Source organism: Bombina bombina, chromosome 1, assembly GCF_027579735.1.
Source record: "Bombina bombina isolate aBomBom1 chromosome 1, aBomBom1.pri, whole genome shotgun sequence".
In the NCBI taxonomy this organism is placed as follows: Eukaryota; Metazoa; Chordata; class Amphibia; order Anura; family Bombinatoridae; genus Bombina; species Bombina bombina.
In genome coordinates, this window is record NC_069499.1 from 182,113,862 (window position 1) to 182,133,879 (window position 20,018).

At 35.4% G+C, this 20,018-nt stretch overlaps 2 protein-coding genes across 3 annotated transcripts in view; one reads left to right on the forward strand and one right to left on the reverse strand.

Moving 5' to 3' along the window:
- LOC128645031 (uncharacterized) overlaps positions 1-15,265 on the reverse strand; it is an 87,612-nt gene extending 72,347 nt beyond the window's left edge. The window contains exons 1-2 of the mRNA XM_053697763.1: positions 15,105-15,265; positions 3,413-3,534 (exon numbers count right to left, since the gene is read on the reverse strand). Coding sequence (XP_053553738.1) covers positions 3,413-3,534; positions 15,105-15,201 — 219 coding nt within the window. The 5' untranslated portion in view covers positions 15,202-15,265. The remainder of the gene's footprint in view (positions 1-3,412; positions 3,535-15,104) is intronic.
- A 78-nt stretch (positions 15,266-15,343) lies between these two features.
- Positions 15,344-20,018, forward strand: part of SRP54 (signal recognition particle 54) — a 171,535-nt gene continuing 166,860 nt past the window's right edge. Inside the window, exons 1-2 of one of the 2 annotated variants that reach the window (XM_053697762.1) lie at positions 15,344-15,550; positions 18,596-18,699. In XM_053697762.1, the coding sequence (XP_053553737.1) occupies positions 18,622-18,699 (78 nt within the window). In that variant the 5' untranslated portion in view covers positions 15,344-15,550; positions 18,596-18,621. The remainder of the gene's footprint in view (positions 15,551-18,595; positions 18,700-20,018) is intronic. The other variant, XM_053697761.1, reaches the window with a different exon arrangement.

Here is a 20,018-nt window from a genome sequence, read left to right on the forward strand (position 1 = left end):
CACACTCAAGGTTCTTCGGATAACTGTGGGAAGACTAATTAAAGCTCAGCTCTGGTCCGAGCTTGCAGGATTATACAGAAACGCACCAAGGATCAATTTCCTTGATCCGGTTGGGTAGGCCTCGTGACTCTGTGTCTTATGTGGTTCACTCAATTGCTCTCTCATAATATAACAGAGATACTTATGTTCTGAGCCTAGAAGAGTGTCTATGTACTTATTTATATTTGTACTTCCTTTTTCAAAATATAGTTTGCAGGAACAATTATATGGTTTTAAGGAGATCCCTAGATCCCCCTTATTAGTTACACAAGATGTTTATTCTACTGTTCAGGTAATAAGATAATATGTTAAAATGTTAACTTTATTTCTTTTTTGCTTAAAATATAAATGTGCTCACATCAACACAGATACTTCCAAGTTTGGGCATTTATCTGTTGCATATTAGTTATTTCCCAACTAGTAAGGCACAATGGCTACAACATACATAGCCTATATCTTTTTTATCACCTATTTGATACTTACGCAGGGACTTCATTCCCCTTCCCCCCCCTCTTACCCCCCTTCTCATCTCTGTATTTCTTTTGTCTATCTTTACCTTATTGTTTATTTATTAGTTTCCTCTTTTCTTAATTATCAGTTATACAAGTGTTCAACTACTGTTATTCTGCAGGCTATTGCTTGGATGCATAATTATTAGCAAATTTGGTTTCTGAAGTAAGTCTGAATTGTACTATGTGAAATGTATAATGTTTCTCTTTTTTGAAAATTAAAAAAAGAACAAATTAAAAATAAAAAAAATATATATATATATCACGGGCCGCATGTAGCCCTCGGGCCACCAGTTGACCATCCCTAGCGTCAATGAAAGAACAACAGTTAAATATGTTACAAATAGTTTTGCATTAAAAAGAAAGTGCAGGTTACAGTAAAAAGGATATCTAAGTATCAATTGCTCAATGGCTAATAGGGTCAACTACCACAGTACACTGTCACTTTAAAGACATTAAAAAATCTAGAACGCATTTAATAGAGCGGCATTTTCTTCATTTAAAAAAAAAATACTATGTTAAAGGAAAAGCATGCTTGCATATATCAATAAAAAAATAAAGAGACTACTTAATGGGCTGATAAGGGCAATTCCCACAGCTCTATTGGTGAAGGGGGGCCGTGGCAAGCCCCTTGTACAGGAACATTTAAAAAAAAAAAAAAACTATAAATGCTAGATTTTTAAAACCCTATTTAGTTGAAAACAAAAAAACATTTGTTTCAGTATAAGAAAATATCATGGATCGTCCTCATTAGGTAAAAATAAGCATCAACTAACAAAAAATCTAACAAATCTTATCTAACCCCTTAACAACCAAGGACGTGCCAGGGACGTTCTCCATAGGAGGTCACTTAACGACCAAGGACGTGTCTGGCACGTCCTCTGGGGTTTGAAGCTCTGGAAGCGATCCTGATCGCTTCCAGCAGCTTTTAAGGTATTGCAGTGATGCCCATCGCTGGCAATCTTCCTGCCAGCAGTTGGAAATGATTGTCGGATGCACGCAGGAGCGCGCGTGGGGGGCGTGTACGTGCGTGCACACCCCTTAAGTTTGAAGGGGGACAGCTACACTACAGAAAAATAGTGGTTTATCTTAGAAAAACCACATTTGAATGCAAAGTGGGTACTGGCAGACAGCTGCCAGTACCCAAAATGGTGGAAAATAGTTAGTGGGGGGGGGGGAATCAATGAGGTTGGGGGCTAAGGGGGGGATCCTACACAGCAGAATATATATTTTATTAAAAAAAAAAAAGCCTTTTATTTTAGTACTGGCAGACTTTCTGCCAGTACTTAAGATGGCGGGGATAATTGTGGGGTGGGGGAGGGATGAGAGCTGTTTGGGAGGGATCAAGGGGTGGGATGTGTCAGGTGGGATGCTCATCTCTACACTAAAGCTAAAATTAACCCTTCAAGCTACCTAATTAACCCCGTCACTGCTGAGCATAATACAAGTGTTGTGCGCAGCGGCATTTAGCGGCCTTCTAATTACCAAAAAGCAATGCCAAAGCCATATATGCCTGCTATTTCTGAACAAAGGGGATCCCAGAGAAGCATTTACAACCATTTGTGCCTTAATTGCACAAGCTGTTTGTAAATAATTTCAGTGAGAAACCTAAAGTTTGTGAAAAAGTGAACATATTTTTTTATTTGATCACATTTGGCAGTGAAATGATGGCATGAAATATACCGAAATGGGCCTAGATCAATACTTTGGGTTGTCTACTAAAATATAATATATACAAGTCAAGGGATATTCAGGGATTCCTGACAGATATCAGTGTTCCAATGTAACTTGCTAATTTTGAAAAAAAAAAATGGTTTGGAAATAGCAAAGTGCTACTTGTATTTATTGCTCTAGAACTTACAAAAAAAGCAAAGAACGTGTAAATATTGAGTATTTCTAAACGCAGAACAAAATTTAGAAACTATTTAGCATAGGAGTTTTTTGTGGTTGTAGATATGTAACAGATTTTGAGGGTCAAAGTTAGAAAAAGTGTTCCCCCCCCCCATTTTTTTCATCATATTTTGTATATATTTTTATAGTAAATTATAAAGATATAATGAAAATAATGGTATCTTTAGAAAGTTCATTTAATGGTGAGAAAAACAGTATATAATATGTGTGGGTACAGTAAATGAGTAAGAGGAAAATTACAGCTAAACACAAACACCGCAGAAATGCAAAAATAGCCTTGGTCCCAGACGGTCAACAAATGGAAAAGTGGTCTGGTCACTAAGGGGTTAAAGGGACACTAAACACAATTTTTTTTTCTTTCATGATTCAGACAGAGCATGCAATTTCAAGCAACTTTCTAATTTACTTCTATTATCAATTTTTGTTATTCTCTTGTTATCTTTATTTAAAAAAGAAGGCATTCTTTATAAATAAAGAATAATAATAATAATAATAATAATAATAATAATAATAATAATAATAATAATCTAAGGAGCCAGCCAATTTTTGATTCAGAACAATGGACAGCACTTTTTTATTGGTTCTGTCCAATCAGCAAGGACAACCCAGGTTATTCACAAAAAATGGGCCGGCATCTAAACTTACATTCTTGCTTTTCAAATAAAGATACCAAGAAAATAAAGAAAATTTGATAATAGGAGTAAATTAGAAAGTTGCTTAAAATTGCATGCTCTATCTGAAACTTTTATATATATTATGCATATTTAAAACAATTACTTTTACGTACCCAAAAACAAATATAATTTTAATAACTATATTGCAAGTTTATTTCCATGATTATTGATTTAGCTGGATTGTTTTTAACATAATTTAATTACACCATGTTACTAATGTATTTTTCATTTACCACCCAAGTCAGTTTTCAAATATATATTTAAAGTAAATATTCTCACACTTTGCTTTGTTTTGTTTTCAGAGCTGGCCATGGCTTCAATAGGTAAACAGCTTCGAAGGTCATCTGCAATATTTCTCAGAATGATATCAGAATTACTAGTTGCCAAGTCTTCAATCTCCTCTTTAAAAAAAAAAAGAAAAAAAGGAAATGTATTAATGACACTTTTTTTTTATATAAAAAAAATAGAGTCCCAAATACATTCAAAGATATATGAAAGATAATTCTTTATTTAACAAACACACACATATTTTTATATATATATATATATATATATATATATATATATATACACACATACATATATTTTTTTACTGCCTTCAATTTTTTTATTATTTTTTAAGTATTTTAAATGTTAAAAGGCCATGATAGTAAAAATATGACAAGCTCTAGTTCATATGTCTGTAATTTTAAAACTATCAACCCTAGACTGAGGGGAAACCACCTCTAATCCAATCAGCAGAGTTAGTTGTACATCAGAGTTGTATGATTAGCGCTGCTGATTGGATGAGTGGCAGGTTCTGCTGGGGACCAGCAGTGATTCGTGGGTTGCGAGCAGCACTTCTATTTTGTGTTTAACCCCTTTGTGGGGGTTTAACACACAGTAGTCTAGGGTCAATAGTATTAAAATGATTTGGTCTAAAAAATTAGAGCATGTAATTGTTTGACTACTATATCCCTTTAAACTTAAAGGGACAGTTTACTCAAAAAGTTTCTCCCCTTTAATGTATTCCAAATGATCCACTTTACCTGCTGGAGTGAATTAATTGTTTACAAGTATTTCCTTTACTCTTATATTGACATTTGAAATAAGCCTTATGTCCAAGCTATTTATAAGCTGTGTAAACACAGCAAGAAGAAAAAAAATACACTCCCAGTGGGGTATAGAAGAGAGAAGGTAATAAAATGTTAATTTTCCATTGTTCTCTCCAAGTATTGGTCTTTGGTTTATGGACAGATATAAGATAAAAGAAGCATGTATATGTACACAATGTGATAAAATAATTAGATCTGGTTATACCTACAAACTCAACCCATTTTATTAGGTTGTGGATTCAAAACACAAAATCAGCTATTTCATATACACAAATAAACATTAAAAAGCAAATTCTCATACAGTTTATACTCTGCAGTTGGTAAAAAAAAAAAGTAATTGGAAACACATTAGGAAGAAAACTATTTTACAGTATACTGTCCCTTTTAAAAAATTGATGTGGTTATTTTTGGTCTTTCTTTCTAAGGCTTGTCTCAGCATCATACACAAATTTCCTTATAATCTTCTATTTAAATTGTGTTTCAAAATAAAAAAAAAAATAACTTAATATTTCATATATGCATTTAAAAAAAAAAAAAAAAAACTGAAGTGAAGAAAATGAACGGCTAAAGATTAAAAGCACATAATAAAAATATAAGAATGATGAAGTCTAGCAGCAAACCAAACAGCAATCTACACTTTAGTGTGTGCTTACTCCAATTATGATTATTCTTGCAGATATAATGTATTCTTACTTAATTGGTGTTTGAAAGTAATTATTACTCAGTCGCCTAACACAGACAATACAACATAGCACACTTAAATTATGTCATAAACAATATCCCTAAATGATACACTTTAGTCATAATTTAAAGGATCGGCTTCATGTTGTCAGTTTTACAAACCATAGATCGTAGGTGTTTTCAGTGGAGGCTCCTCCGTTTGTGCACATTCGCACGTGAACCCCCAGCCAGGGCAAGAGGGCAAAAAAAAAAAAAGAGCAAAAAAAAACACATTTACCTAAAAAATAAATAAATATTTGTTTAATAAAATATAATTTTTCAAATAGTCTCCTATGATCCTATCTGAAAAATTAATATTTTATTATTGTCCCCAGCAAGTTGCAACAGTACTGCCTAGTTAGTATTTATTTACTCTGTCTGTGTCTACTAGTATGTGTTCTACTGTTTTGTACATAGGGAGGGAGCTAGGACCGGGCGATACAACAGCATAGCAGACAGTATTTGGCTCTGCTCTGCCTGACAACAGCTGACGTCACTAGCTTCCAGACTCTCACTCTGTCTCCTCCTCTCCCGACCCGACCAGGCTGCTGTGTGCGCACACAAACTATTCGTCGCACGTGCGAATAGAGGGAGACCCTATCTTGCACAGTGATCTATGCTTCACTATGCAGGCGTAGCTCCTCCCAGGCCCGTCACTGCCATAGACCCATAATCGCACAGGCTGAAGTGTGCGGTCTTGCACGTCAGCCTGTGCTCTGCCTATGCCTCCACTGTGATACGCTGTTGCGTCCACTTGACGGCACCCACAAGGCTCCTCCCCCTCAACGGCGCGAAAGTCGCATTGATGAGATAGCAGTTGAAGAGAGAGGAGTCTTGTGTTGGTGTTGCTTGCTTTGCTGACACTTGACTTTGCAAATCCATTCCCTGGTTCCCATCTTTAACTTGTTGGCAACTTGGCACGAATTTGAACTTGGTGCTATTGCTATATATTATTTGCTAACCTGCCTTGGCTGCAACTTGCAGTTGCAAGCAATCTCTATCTCAGATTAAAACTTGTGTTACTTAACTGCTGCTGGCTGTCCTGAGTGCTGTGAGAATAGAATAGACTAGAGAGTCAGTCAGGCACTAGGCAGGAGGGTGGTAGGGAGAAAGCCTAATTTTTTTTGCTGCAGGCCTGCAGCTTATTAGTTATTTATAATTGTATTACTAATACTAGTTAATAACTTAATACACTACAGTCCAGACCAGTTGGTTCTTGAAGTTGAAGAGAGAGAGTGAGTGAGTCAGTCAGTCAGACAGTTTAAGAGAGAGTATACTACTTAGACAGTGTCTATTCTAGTGTCAGTGAAAAAAAAGTTCATTTTTATATTTACTAAAAACAGATACAGACAGACAGATTAGGAGTACTTAGGGAGTTCTTTAGTGGAGTAATTTGGGAATAATAACATATTTTTTTAGCAGATAAATTAATGCAGATTCATTGCAATTAGAAGTTTTGCAAAAAAAGGTAATTTTTTTAATTTTTTTAAAGCAGTTAACTGCTGTGTTTCTGCTGCTAATACTAGTTGTTGACCGTTGACGGCTGTCACGGTTGCTTACCATTAATAAATTTAAGTATTTTAGCAGATTAATTAATTAGCAGATTGCAATTAGAAGTTTTGCAAAAAAAGGTGAAATTAAAAACAAAAACAAAAAAAAAAACAGTTAACTGCTGTGCTGCTGCTTGCTGATACTAGTTGTTGATCGTTGGCGGCTGTCACGGTTGCTTACCATTAATAAATTTAACTATTTTAGCAGATTAATTAAATAGCAGATTGCAATTAGAAGTTTTGCAAAAAAAGGTAAAATTTTTGTTTAAAAAAACCAAACAGTTAACTGCTGTGTTTCTGCTGCCGATACTAGTTGTTGACCGTTGACGGCTGTCACGGTAGCTTACCATTAATACATTTAAGTATTTTAGCAGATTAATTAATTAGCAGATTGCAATTAGAAGTTTTGCAAAAAAAGGTAAAAAATTTTTGTTAAAAAAAAAAAACAGTTAACTGCTGTGCTGCTGCCTGCTGATACTAGTTGTTGACCGTTGACGGCTGTCACGGTTGCTTACTTACCTACAAGTTATATATTATATAAGAACCGCAAAACTATTACTGCAGAGCAGCAGAGCTACCTACCTACAAGTTATATATTACATAACAACCGCCAAACTATTAAGTTGTATATTTTTTAACAGCTGCAGAGCTACCTACCTACAAGTTATATATTAGATAACAACCGCCAAACTATTAAACTATTAAGTTGTATATTGTCTAACAGCTGCAGAGCTACCTACCTACAAGTTATATATTACATAACAACCGCCAAACTATTACGTTGTATATTTTCTAACAGCTGCAGAGCTACCTACCTACAAGTTATATATTACATAACAACCGCCAAACTATTAAACTATTACTTCAAGTTGAGTTGTATATTTTCTAACAGCTGCAGAGCAGCAGAGCTACCTACCTACAAGTTATATATTACATAACAAACGCCAAACTATTAAACTATTAAGTTGTATATTTTCTAACAGCTGCAGAGCTACCTACCTACAAGTTATATATTACATAACAACCGCCAAACTATTAAACTATTACTTCAAGTTGAGTTGTATATTTTCTAACAGCTGCAGAGCAGCAGAGCTACCTACCTACAAGTTATATATTACATAACAACCGCCAAACTATTAAACTATTAAAGGATTACTTTCTGTTATAATTTTTAAGCTAAACAACTAACATATTAAAGTTAATTAACATTAATTAAAACCTACTGACTTATATTTTCTCCAAAACGAAGTTTCATAACGTTCTAAAAGTTATATCTTTTATTCGCCGATGATGTCACGTTATCCTGCCCACTATTTTCAGCACTGCATGTTCAAAATACTTAAACCAACAACTTTGTGTTTAAAGCGCCATTTTGAAACCTAGGTATTGTAAACGGATTGGTTCAGAGCAAAGGATACCCACTGAGTGGGTTTGGAAAACAATTAAATTTGCAGACAAGATTTCTGATATACGGTAGAGATATGTTAATGAAATGCTATTGATAAAAAGCGTATTTGGGGTAGTTAGTTAGTAACAGGCATAGAAAATATTTACTTACAGTGGCCCTTTAAGTTGTATATTTTCTAACAGCTGCAGAGCTACCTACCTACAAGTTATATATTAGATAACAACCGCCAAACTATTAAACTATTAAGTTGTATATTTTCTAACAGCTGCAGAGCTACCTACCTACAAGTTATATATTAGATAACAACCGCCAAACTATTAAACTATTACGTTGTATATTTTCTAACAGCTGCAGAGCTACCTACCTACAAGTTATATATTAGATAACAACCGCCAAACTATTAAACTATTACGTTGTATATTTTCTAACAGCTGCAGAGCTACCTACCTACAAGTTATATATTAGATAACAACCGCCAAACTATTAAACTATTAAGTTGTATATTTTCTAACAGCTGAAGAGCTACCTACCTACAAGTTATATATTACCCTACAAGTTATATATTACATAACAACCGCCAAACTATTAAACTATTACTTCAAGTTGAGTTGTATATTTTCTAACAGCTGCAGAGCAGCAGAGCTACCTACCTACAAGTTATATATTACATAACAATCGCCAAACTATTAAACTATTAATTTGTATATTTTCTAACAGCTGCAGAGCTACCTACCTACAAGTTATATATTAGATAAGAGCAAAGGACTGTTCTTTGTGTGTAAACTAACAGTTAAGATGGCACTTAGTAAAATTAGTGTGTCTGAGCTAAAGCAATTACATTTTTCAACGTTGCCCATTGAAAGAAAAATGGAAATTAAAATGCTCAGGCCAACACCTATGCTTAACCTTACCCAGGTGACAAAATGTAAAACTAGAGATTACAAAAGAGAATTCAAACCCGAGGTATATGATAAATATCCATGGATTTGTGGTTGTGAATTATCTAAAAGGCTCTTTTGTTTTTATTGTCTCCTGTTTGCAAAACAAAGTGGGGATTCAAGCTGGGTGATTTATGGTGTCGCTGATTTATCACATTTAAGTAAAAAAAACAATAAACATAATTGCTCCCAATCACATTTAAACTCCACATTAGAGTTTAATTTGCTAGGAAGGGTTGATATTCGGCAACAACTTGACAGTGCATATCGTTTGAATATTAAAAAACATAATGAGCAAGTAACGAAAAATCGCTATGTTCTTTCCAAAATAATGAATTGTATTTTATTTTGCGGCGCATTTGAGCTTGCACTTCGAGGACATGACAAACGCGATGATTCATTAAATCCAGGCATTTTCAGAGGTCTTATAAACTTCTCAGCAGAGCTTGATGCATCTCTAAAAGAACATCTCGCTAGTGCCACTGTTTTTAAAGGAACGTCAAAAGAAATTCAAAACGATTTATTAGACTGTATGCTTACTGTTTGCCAGAACCAAATAAAGAAGGAAATCTCAAATGCAAGTTTTGTAGCAGTGATAGCAGATGAAACTACTGATGTTTCATCTGCCTTCCAATTGGTTGTTGTTTTTAGATACATTATAGGTAACGGACAACTGGTTGATAGATTCTGGGAATTCACTAATCCAGCTGGACATGATGCAGAATCTTTAGCTACGTGTATTCAAGCTACTTTGGAAAAAGTTATAGACAACCCAGAGAAACCGATATCGCAGAGTTACGACGGTGCAAGCGTGATGAGTGATCAGCATGCAGGTGTTCAGGCTATAATTAAACGTACCTACAAGAATGCACATTTTGTGCATTGCTATGCACATCAGCTCAATTTAATTGTCAGCCAAGCAAGCAGCCAAAATCAACAAGTGACATTACTAACTTTTTTAGTAACTCGCCACAAAGGATAGCTATTCTAGATGAAACTGTTAGAAGGATACCTCATGGTTCAGCCACCAGGTGGAATTTCAAGAGTCGAACCGTCAATACAGTTTTTGAAAACAGGGAACAGTTAATTGAATGCATGGAAAAAATAGAGTCAACATCGAAAAAAGAAATAGCTATAAATCAAGCAGGGGCTATTCGACGTATGTTACAAGACTCGGTATTTGTGTTTTGGCTTACAGTTTTTCACAATATTATGCCACATGTAGATGTGTTATACAACCAACTTCAGAAAACACAAACAGATGCGGCACTTATTCGAAAACATATTAACACTTTCCAGCAGACAATGGAAAACGAAAGGAATAGAATGGACACAGTGACCATGACGATATCAGAAACAGAGGAAACATCTAGGAAAAGGAAGAGAGAAAATATTCACATTGCTCAGACTGTGGCAGCTAAAGAGATATGCGATGTTATCACAAATCAAGTAAAAGATAGATTTTCTTTTATAACTCACTACTCGGCTGTGTCTCTCCTCCAAGCGGAAAAATTTGCGGATCAGCTTCTTGAACAAACATCAGCGGTTTATCACACATTACAGAAAGATCGCCTGAAAACTGAACTAGGAGTAATTTACAGAAGACCAGATTTCCGAAATATGAATGGTGCCATCAGTCTTCTACAGTTTGTAATAGAAAATAACTTGGACAGTACTTTCTCAGAGACCTACAAACTGTTGCAAATTATTTCGACTATTCCCGTGACAACTACTGAGGCTGAGAGATGTTTCTCAACTTTAAAACGAGTTAAGACATTTCTAAGGAGCACCATGACTGAGGAAAGACTGACTGCTCTAGCCATGCTCACAATTGAAAAACAATTGATCAATGACATGCCTACATTCACCGAAAATGTTATTGATTTATTTGCCTCAAAAAAAGACAGGCGGATTGACTTAATTTACAAAAATTGTACTTGAGTTATCAACATTCTGTTTTAATCTTTACCGTTGAAGTTAATTATTTAGCACTAGTGTAATAGAAATAATCTTCTTTTGTAGAAAGTAAAATGTGGGTGTATTTATCTTCATGTTGCCAAGGCCTTTGGCTGCATTGCCTAATATCGAACACTGGGGGCTGGGGCAACAGTAATTGAAATGTGGTTGTATTTCTCTATAAAGTGGAAGGTTCTTTAAATCCAGGAATATATATGTTTTCATAAATGTACATTCAACATTCTTATTATTTTGCAGCTTTAATTAATCATTTGGTTAATATATATATATATGTTATTATATAATTTAAATGAGCACCATCATGTATATTTTAAGACTAGACATGGGCAGGTAGTGTAGGCTCCTCCATTTGTGCACTGTCGCACGTGAACATGGCTGTACTGAAGAGTATGCATTCATAGATTTAAGATGTCTGTGTCCACTATGAGGAACACAGTGAGCAATGCATGGTGAGGATATGGAAGACCACATGCAAAGTTCTTGTTAAGGCCAGAAGTGGCAGGGCAAGTAAAATATCAGAGAGGGCCAGAGGCAAAGGCAAAGGATGGTGAGAACTGTCAAAAACAGCCAACAGACCACCTCCAAAGACCTGTACTACTGGGAATATTGTTGAGGGTCTCATGGATTCCACTCAATATCAGCAGATACTTGAGAATAATGTTGAGGAATCAGTCACAAACTTCAGTTGAAGTTACCCCCAGGCCGGGGCTGGATATTTCAAGAAGACGATGACCAAAAACACTGCTGGTTCAAATGGGTGGGGCCATTTGAGGGGCGTGACTTTAACCAAGAGGTGTGGCTTTTAAAATGGATGTGGCTTGTTAAAGGGCGTGGTTTTTCAAAGGGGCGTGGCTTTCTAATAGGGGGAGGGTCTTGTGCACCCCCATCCTAAAAATTCACCAGCCGCCACTGGGTGTTTTGAGACTATGGAGTCAGAATGTTAAACCTATATTGTTTCTTGTTCAAGAAAGTAGTTAAAGGGACACTCAAGTAAAAATTAAATATTTATGATTCAGATAAAGCATGCCATTTTAACCAACTTTCCAATTTACTTCCATTAACAATAGGTGCACAGTCTTTTTATATTTACACTTTTTGAGTCACTGGCTCCTACTGAGCATGTGCAAGAATTCAAAGAATATATATATATATATACGCATTTGTGATTGGCTGATGGCTGTCACATGATACAGGGGGAGTGGAAATAGACATAACTTGTCAGAAAAAAAATCTACTACTCATTTGAAGTTCAGACTAAGTGCTATTGCATTGTCTTTTTATTGTGTATTTGTTGATTACACAAATATACTGTATTAAATAGGTCCTTTAAAACTGAAAGATAACACCACTTAGTTTAGTTGGTTACTATCCTATATTATATAGCGCTGAGCAACAGATAGCTACAACCATTATTTCCTGAATCCCACTCAGGAGCCACAAGCATTGCAGCTCCAAACAGAACGGGACAAATCAACAAATGTGAAGCAGTGGTTGCTTGATCCTCCAGTGTCTGGCCAACAGGATTTTGCCAATGTGTTTAATCCCTTTGAAAGGTCAAAAATCTAAAATTTACACTCTATAAAATTAGAGATTGCTGCAGGTAAAGGGACAGTCTAGTCTAAATTAAATGTTCATGATTCAGATAGAGCACATAACATCGGCTCACTGAGGCTTCCAACAACAGTCTGCTAAGAGTTGCAAGCGCTACAGATGCCTGAGATTTGTGGGGTGTCATCTGCTGCTGCGGCTGATTGGCTTATCAGCTATTTCCTAATTTGGACCAGCAATTCTGCATGGCTCTCAAGCCGGACTGTATCTAAATGTTTAATACATTTGCAGGTGATAAACACATGGGGGCCGATCTATCGATGTCTGGCTGACATGATACGCTACACATCGCTGAATGCCGTACGCTGTCGGCATTTATAATTGCACAAGCAGAGGCTGTCAATCAATGTGATTGGGCGGATTGATGTCCGCAGCCTCTTAAGGGCGCTGCTTAACTTCTGTTTCCGGCAAGCCTGAAGGCTCGCGTGGAAACAGGGGTATTCAGGGCCATTCGGCCCTGATAATTCGGCCCCATAGGGTTGAAGTACTGAAAGGGTAAAGATTGCTTACTCTGACAAATTAGAGCCTATATTTTTTGCACAAGAATGTCCCTTTTATCTAAACAGTCAACTAACAATTTTCTGAATTTCTGATATATATTTGTGAGAAGTTCATTGCATAGGACTTGACAAATCCTAAAACCTTTTTGTAGGACTTTACATAGATATATCTGAACAGAAATTGGGTCAGTTTATGGGGGGGGGAGCACAAAAAATGTTTAGCTGAGATTACTCTAGCAGATATCCATTAAAGGTAAATGAAACCAAAAAATATATATTTTGTGATTCAGACAGAGCAGACCATTTTAAGAAAAGTTTCCAATTTACTTCTATCATCAAATTTGCTTTGTTCCCATTGTAATTCTGTGTTGAAGAGATACCTAGGTAGGCATTTGGATCACTAAATGGCAGAAAATAGTGCTGCCATCTAGTAATCTTGCAAATGGATGATATTCTTGCAAAATTGTTACCATATAGTGCTCCAGAAATGGGCCGGCTCCTAAGCTTATGTCCCTGCTTTTCAACAAAAGATAACGGAAAAAAATTGATTATAGAAGTAAATTAGAAAGTTGTTTAAAATTGCATGCTCTATCTGAATCATGAAAGAAAAATGTGTGTTTCATATCCCTTTAATGTTTCCGTTGTATTTAATGACACCACTTTAATCCTAAAATTCTTAAAGGGTCAGTAAACCTAGCAAATAATGTTATAATATAAATAATTTATATAACATTAGCTTAGCGCCAGATATCTCGCAAAGAAAACAGGATGCCGCTCCTGGCTCTACTGAGCGGGTCTGTTTTCTTCTCAAAAGCGCATCGCGGGCACGCTGTCTAGTCACAGCGCACCTTATCGCGCTATTAAACTCAATGTAGCTCACTCCTGCTACCAGAGCAGACCAGAGTAGAGTGAGCTACATTGAGTTTAATAGCGCGATCGGGCTGGCTGTGATTAGACAGCGTGCCCAGATGCACTTAGGAGAAGAAAACAGACCCGCTCAGTAGAGCCAGGAGCGGCGTTCTGTTTTCTTTGCAAGATATCTATGTAATCCTTCACTTGAGAAATCTGGCACTAAGCTAATGTTATATAATTCTGAACTATTTTTCATGGTTGCTCTCTGGATGTTGCTGTCCAAAATGTTGCTAATGGTAATGCTTTCAGGAGAATGAAGCCTGAATAGCTGCAATTAATTATTCCCATATAGACACGTTAAAGGGACAACAAACACCTTGATGTTAAATTATGAATAATGAAACAACTTTGCAAAATATATTCATTATTTATTGTGCTCCTTTTTCATGTCATTTGGCCTTGAAAAAATAGCAATTTCTAATTCTTAGAATTTGAAATGCACCCTGCTGACTTATCAAGGAAGGCCAACTCTGCCACATATATGTACCTAATTGGCTTGATCCGATAACAACTGGAAAACAATTCACTGTATGCTATCTTTATGACAGTGAATGTTGTCTAAAGCCTAGATTGGCTCCTCCAAATATGGCAAATGGTGTGTGGAATTTGGCTAGTGGAAACTAAATTAGCACTAGCAACCCTGCAAGTCTATACATCTAGCTCTGCACAGGAGGGGTGACTTGTGCTAAAATTACATGTTCTAACAAATTATTTTTTATTTTTTTCTGTGTCCCTTTAAGAGAAAAATTATTAGAACATGAGTATTATATATATATAATATAGGATGTTATATATTGTAAAATAAATTTGCATATTATACTGAAAAGCTAAAGAATTCTTACAGTTTTAATGGCTGAAATAATTTTAGGCTCAGCACCTGGGTAGTGCTACCTGACTAAATGTAGCCACTAATCAGAAAGCGCTATCCAAGGTCTGAACCAAAAATGGGCCATCAACTAAATTTTCATTCCTGCTTTTTCAAATAAAGATACCAAGAGAACAAAGAAAAATTGATAATAGGAGTAAATTAGAAAGTTGCTTAAAATTGCATGCTCTATCGGAATCATAAAATTTAGTATCCCTTTAACTCTATGAACCATTGTTATTGCTTCCAGTTAATTTTATAACAAATGGCAATGTTTTACTGTGCAAAATACTTGAGGTATTACAAAGTAGTTACAGTTTGTATACATATTCATTTTTTACTCATTATATGTGTGACACTGGAACTGAATGGTTTATTTAAATCCCAATACTCTCTTACCGCTGTTTTTAATCCAGTGAATGACAGCAGGCAGCGAATCAGATGACACCTGTCTCAGTAAACAGAGAATAGTGTTTTTAGCTTGCTGGAGATCCATCACAAACTTCTCGCCTTCCTCCAATAAAACAGCACTGGGTGTACCAAGATGTACGACAAGCTCCAGCTCAGATATTCAGGTGTAACCACAGAGATGGGTTTGCTAGAACTCTATGGTATCGGAAGCGGAAATCAGAAAAAGGTTAAAGGTAATACCTAAGTGGTGACGTTTCTTACAGAGCGGAAGCTCTGGAGATTCTGTGCTTTCTGCCGGTAGCAATCCGTTCTGTAATTGTTCAGTGGTTTTCTGTTACTCTACCGGGGTCGGAGCTCAGGCAGTGGGGGTCGCCAGGGGCATAAGCCGCGAGGAGGCCAGAAGACCCCCTTTTGGGGGAGTGTTTACACGAGGGGTAATGTTACATGTTGGGATGCTTACTCTGTGTGGGGTCTGTATCGTCGTACGCACCTCTCCGTTCACGTAGCTGTCACGTACTCGAGGCCCACTCCACTTTGTTACTTTAGGGTCCTCATAATGGGGTGCATTGTATTAAACACTTGCCTGACAGAGATGCAACAGATCGCTACGCATTATGTTGCACTGGCGGTTGGGGTCCTGTATCTTCCTAAAAGAGACCTAACTGCTGGCAATACATTTTTTTTTAAAAAAAATAAAAACATTTTAATATATAGATCCTTATGGAAAGGGCACTATCACTTCAAAGCAAAACATTAAAAACACTGTTGTGAAAATCCAGAGAGTGACGCTTCCCAATTATTTGCTTGCTGTTTGTGGGTTTTTGGATTTTATATATATATATATATATATATATATATATATATATATATATATATATATATATATATACACACACACGGAGCACTGTCACAAACAGTCTTGAAATGCCAGGGTGCTGAATGAGGATAAGATACAGGAGACAGAACTTACTGGACTTAATTAATGCAAACAATGTTGTTTATTCAGTGACGTTTCGGGGAATGCTCCCCTTTATCTGATGAAGGGGAGCATTCCCGGAAATGTCACTGAATAAACAACATTGTTTGCATTAATTAAGTCCAGTGAGTGCTGTCTCCTGTTTGATAGATATAGATATATATACACACACTTCCATATTGTACCATGAATACTTTTCATATTCCCCTCCTAACATGGAAATTAAATGTTCATGATTCAGATAGAATGTAACTTTCCTGCTTAGTTTTATTATCCAATTTTTAATAAAACTTTTTTTGTGTGAACATACTGAAGTAGGGCTATTACGTGTGTAATGTTTTGAGCACCATATGTATAAAAATTACCCTCCCGGCTTTTTTTTGACTAATCAGTTTGTCATTTCAATAAAGTGTGTGGGTTTATGGAGCTTGCTGTTCTCTATGTGCCTTACAAACACAGCTATCATGTAAAACTCAGGACATGCACAATCCTGATCCATTCCTGAAAAAGAACTATGCTTTAACAAATGATGCTAAGGGAAAGAATAAAAAAAAAAACGCGCATTTGCTAATAACATTATATACTAACTGCATTCTGTATAAATAATGAAACTTTAATTTTGACTTCCAGTTTTTCTTTTCTATGAACCCACTTCCTTTATATTTTTCCAAGTGTGTTATAGGGCGCAAATTGAAGACTATTATTATTCCTATGATGTATCTTACCATCTCTTTCCATTTGTCCTAACCTTATTTAGCCATTGGTCTTTTTTCAAGCTTCAGGCATGTTTAGGCAACCACTTGTGTGCACCCTAAAACTTTCATATCCAGAGAAAATAAATGTACAGAAATGTTGCAGAATTAAAAAGTCATTTTGCAAAGCCATGCAATTGCAACCTAATAATTTGTTCTGTGGTCCTTTTGCTATTTATTTCTACAAAGATAAATATTGGTAAATTTGTATCGGAACCCTAAGTTGCTAAAAATAAATAGAAAAATACAGGGGGCCCACAGAACTGTGGCTGAGTGACTGAGGATTTGACTGGCCTTGGGTAGAAGCATGATTTATAAAGATGTGCAGAGAGAGTTACTCTGTGTAAATGTTATATTTACATATACACACACACACTTAGTCCAAATGTTATTGGTTAATATTCATATCCATAGATCAGAGGTTGACAAATGCATATCAAACTTACAAGCAATTAAGAATGTTTATATGTAAAATAGCCCATAAAGAAAGATTACAGAAGTTAAATTCTGGAAGACTTGACTAATAGTTTGAATCTTTAATTTCACTCTCTGCCATGTTTAATATGTGTCTCAACTATTAATTGCTATTATATTTTGTCGGCATTATACTCCCATATAATCGTGTAACAATTATTTAAAAAGAAAAAGAAGTTAAAAATGTCAATATTGCCACTTTTTAAAAAAATGTAGTAGAACTGTATATAAATTAGCTCTATGCCTTGGATGAAATACTTTTAGTTTTCAGTCATTGCCTGCAGAAAATTACTCAAATGTTATGTGACATCATTTGTCAGTAGTGTTGAAACTTTTTCTTCCATGACCCAACACAATAATATCCCATCCCATCATGGCCTTGAATTAAATAATACATTTGAATTTTGATTCAAATAGATTTACACAGAGAATCATAATTAAATTTCACATTCATAATTGTCAACTTTGAGATGTAATTGTAGCAGTAAGTGTCGGAATGCAAATATTCAACATATGTTTAGAGTAGACAATGCAAACAACACTCTTTGTTTTAAATATTTGCTATGAAACATTAACCTAATGTGTCAATTGAATGCTGCACAAGATGAGAGATGGGTAATCAGTCTGTAAACTCATCTTGTGCCTCGGTCCTGGAACATGACCCTTAGTTTGAACAACTTCGACCTATACTTGTTTCAACATATGTATTTTACAATATGCTGGTCTATTTTGTAATTATACAATCTCAGAAGCAAAGGTTTAGTTATAATATTCACATATTTTAGGTTTTGCCTTGTGAACATTTATTTGTTCAGAAGGGAACCCCTTCACTTAATTGTGAATTATTTTTCTTATATTGACAATGTCAATATAAGAAAAATAATTCACAATTAAGTAATTTGACATGTTAATTCAATTACTAATATTTTCATGTTAAATGTTATTTGTAAGTTAAGGTTCCACCGCAGGAGCGCTGCCAAGCTATTGCTGAACAGGATACAGTCAGTGATGATTGGTAGCTTCATGTGTATGCTATTACTTATTGACTTACTGGATTCTGCTTAGATGGTGCAATGCCTTGTGAGACTTTAACTATATATTTATCCTCCTTTGCACAGGTTAAACACATAATTAGCAATGCTGCAGTAGTAAAATGCTTTAATATATTAGAGCTTTTTATTATTGCATTAACGTTTCCCTTTAAAATTTAATTAATTACTGTTTATAGATATGTGAATTAAAGTTCTGATAAACATATGGTATATTCTCCTTCACAGGTGGTGTGTAACTAAAGACAGCCAAGATGGTTTTGGCAGACCTTGGACGGAAGATCACGTCAGCTTTGCGCTCTTTGAGCAATGCAACAATTATCAATGAAGAGGTGAGTTTTGGTCATTTTAAAAGGGGAACTAATGTCCTGCTGCATTTGTAATAGATTGCAGGAAAGTAGTTTACATGAGACAGTGATTTCAGTGCGGCTTATGCTCAGTTGTTTATAGTCTCAATCCTGAGGTAATCTTGCAGGAACTGCAAGTCAAGCATTATCTATATATTTAAGGTCTAGAAGAAATTATCCATGCTGTTCAGATTATTGTATGAAATTTTAATTGTTTTGAATTTTGTGCCCATCTGAACCAGAGACACATTTCTTAATCACTGGTGGTGATGTTAGAAAGATAATACTAGGCCACATTTTTAAGTGTATGTGTTGGGGCTACATAGTAACATTGGGGTATCAAAAAAGCACATGTCCGGCATATGCACTATTTAAACATGTTGAATTCCTTTTTTATTTATTTTAATAAAGTGTCATGTAAAGCTGTTTACACTGAAATTGTTACATTAGTATCCGTTTTATACTTTCTAATACTCAGAGTCTCAGTATGTTTTAATTTAAACAACTTTTACTATATTTACATATTTATTTAGGCAATACAAATGTCAATATGTTTAAATGTTGTTTCATATTAAAGGTCCATGATATGTGTTTAAACCTTCTAGGAGCAATTCATACCGATGAGGTTGGTTAATTCAGTACAGGAACAGCCTTTGTAATACTTTCTTTTCGTGGGGTATCATGTCCAGGGTTGGGAATTTCCACTTGTTCTCTTATCCTAGTCTAGTAAGAACCCAGATGAGTAAGAATCCTATATTTAATATTGGATGGACTAAAACATTTTCTGTCTGTAATATTAACATTTTCTCCTGGCTAGTAGACCATAGTGAAATGTAATACATTTTTGTATTAAAACTTCAAACATGTTTTGGAACCCCAAGCAATCCATAGTCTTATTTCCAGAACCCTGAAATGTCATCTTCATCACTTTTAAAATAGATGTACAATGGCATCCAGTGTCCGCAAACCGCTGCCTTTTAGGTAATTTTTATGGAACCCCTAATCAGACAGCAGCAGATATGAACTATTTTCTATTGAAATATAAGTAAGGGAATATTGATGTTTTATCTGCTTTTTCTTTTAGTCTGTCATCTCGCATCCATAATTTAAAGGGACACTGAACCCACATTTTTTTTTCCATGATTCAGATAGAGCATGCAATTTTAAGCAACTTTCTAATTTACTCCTATTATCAATTTTTATTAATTCTCTTACTATCTTTATTTGAAAAGCAAGAATGAAAGTTTAGATGCCAGCCCATTTTTGGTTCACAACCTGGGTTGTTCTTGCTGATTGGTGGCTAA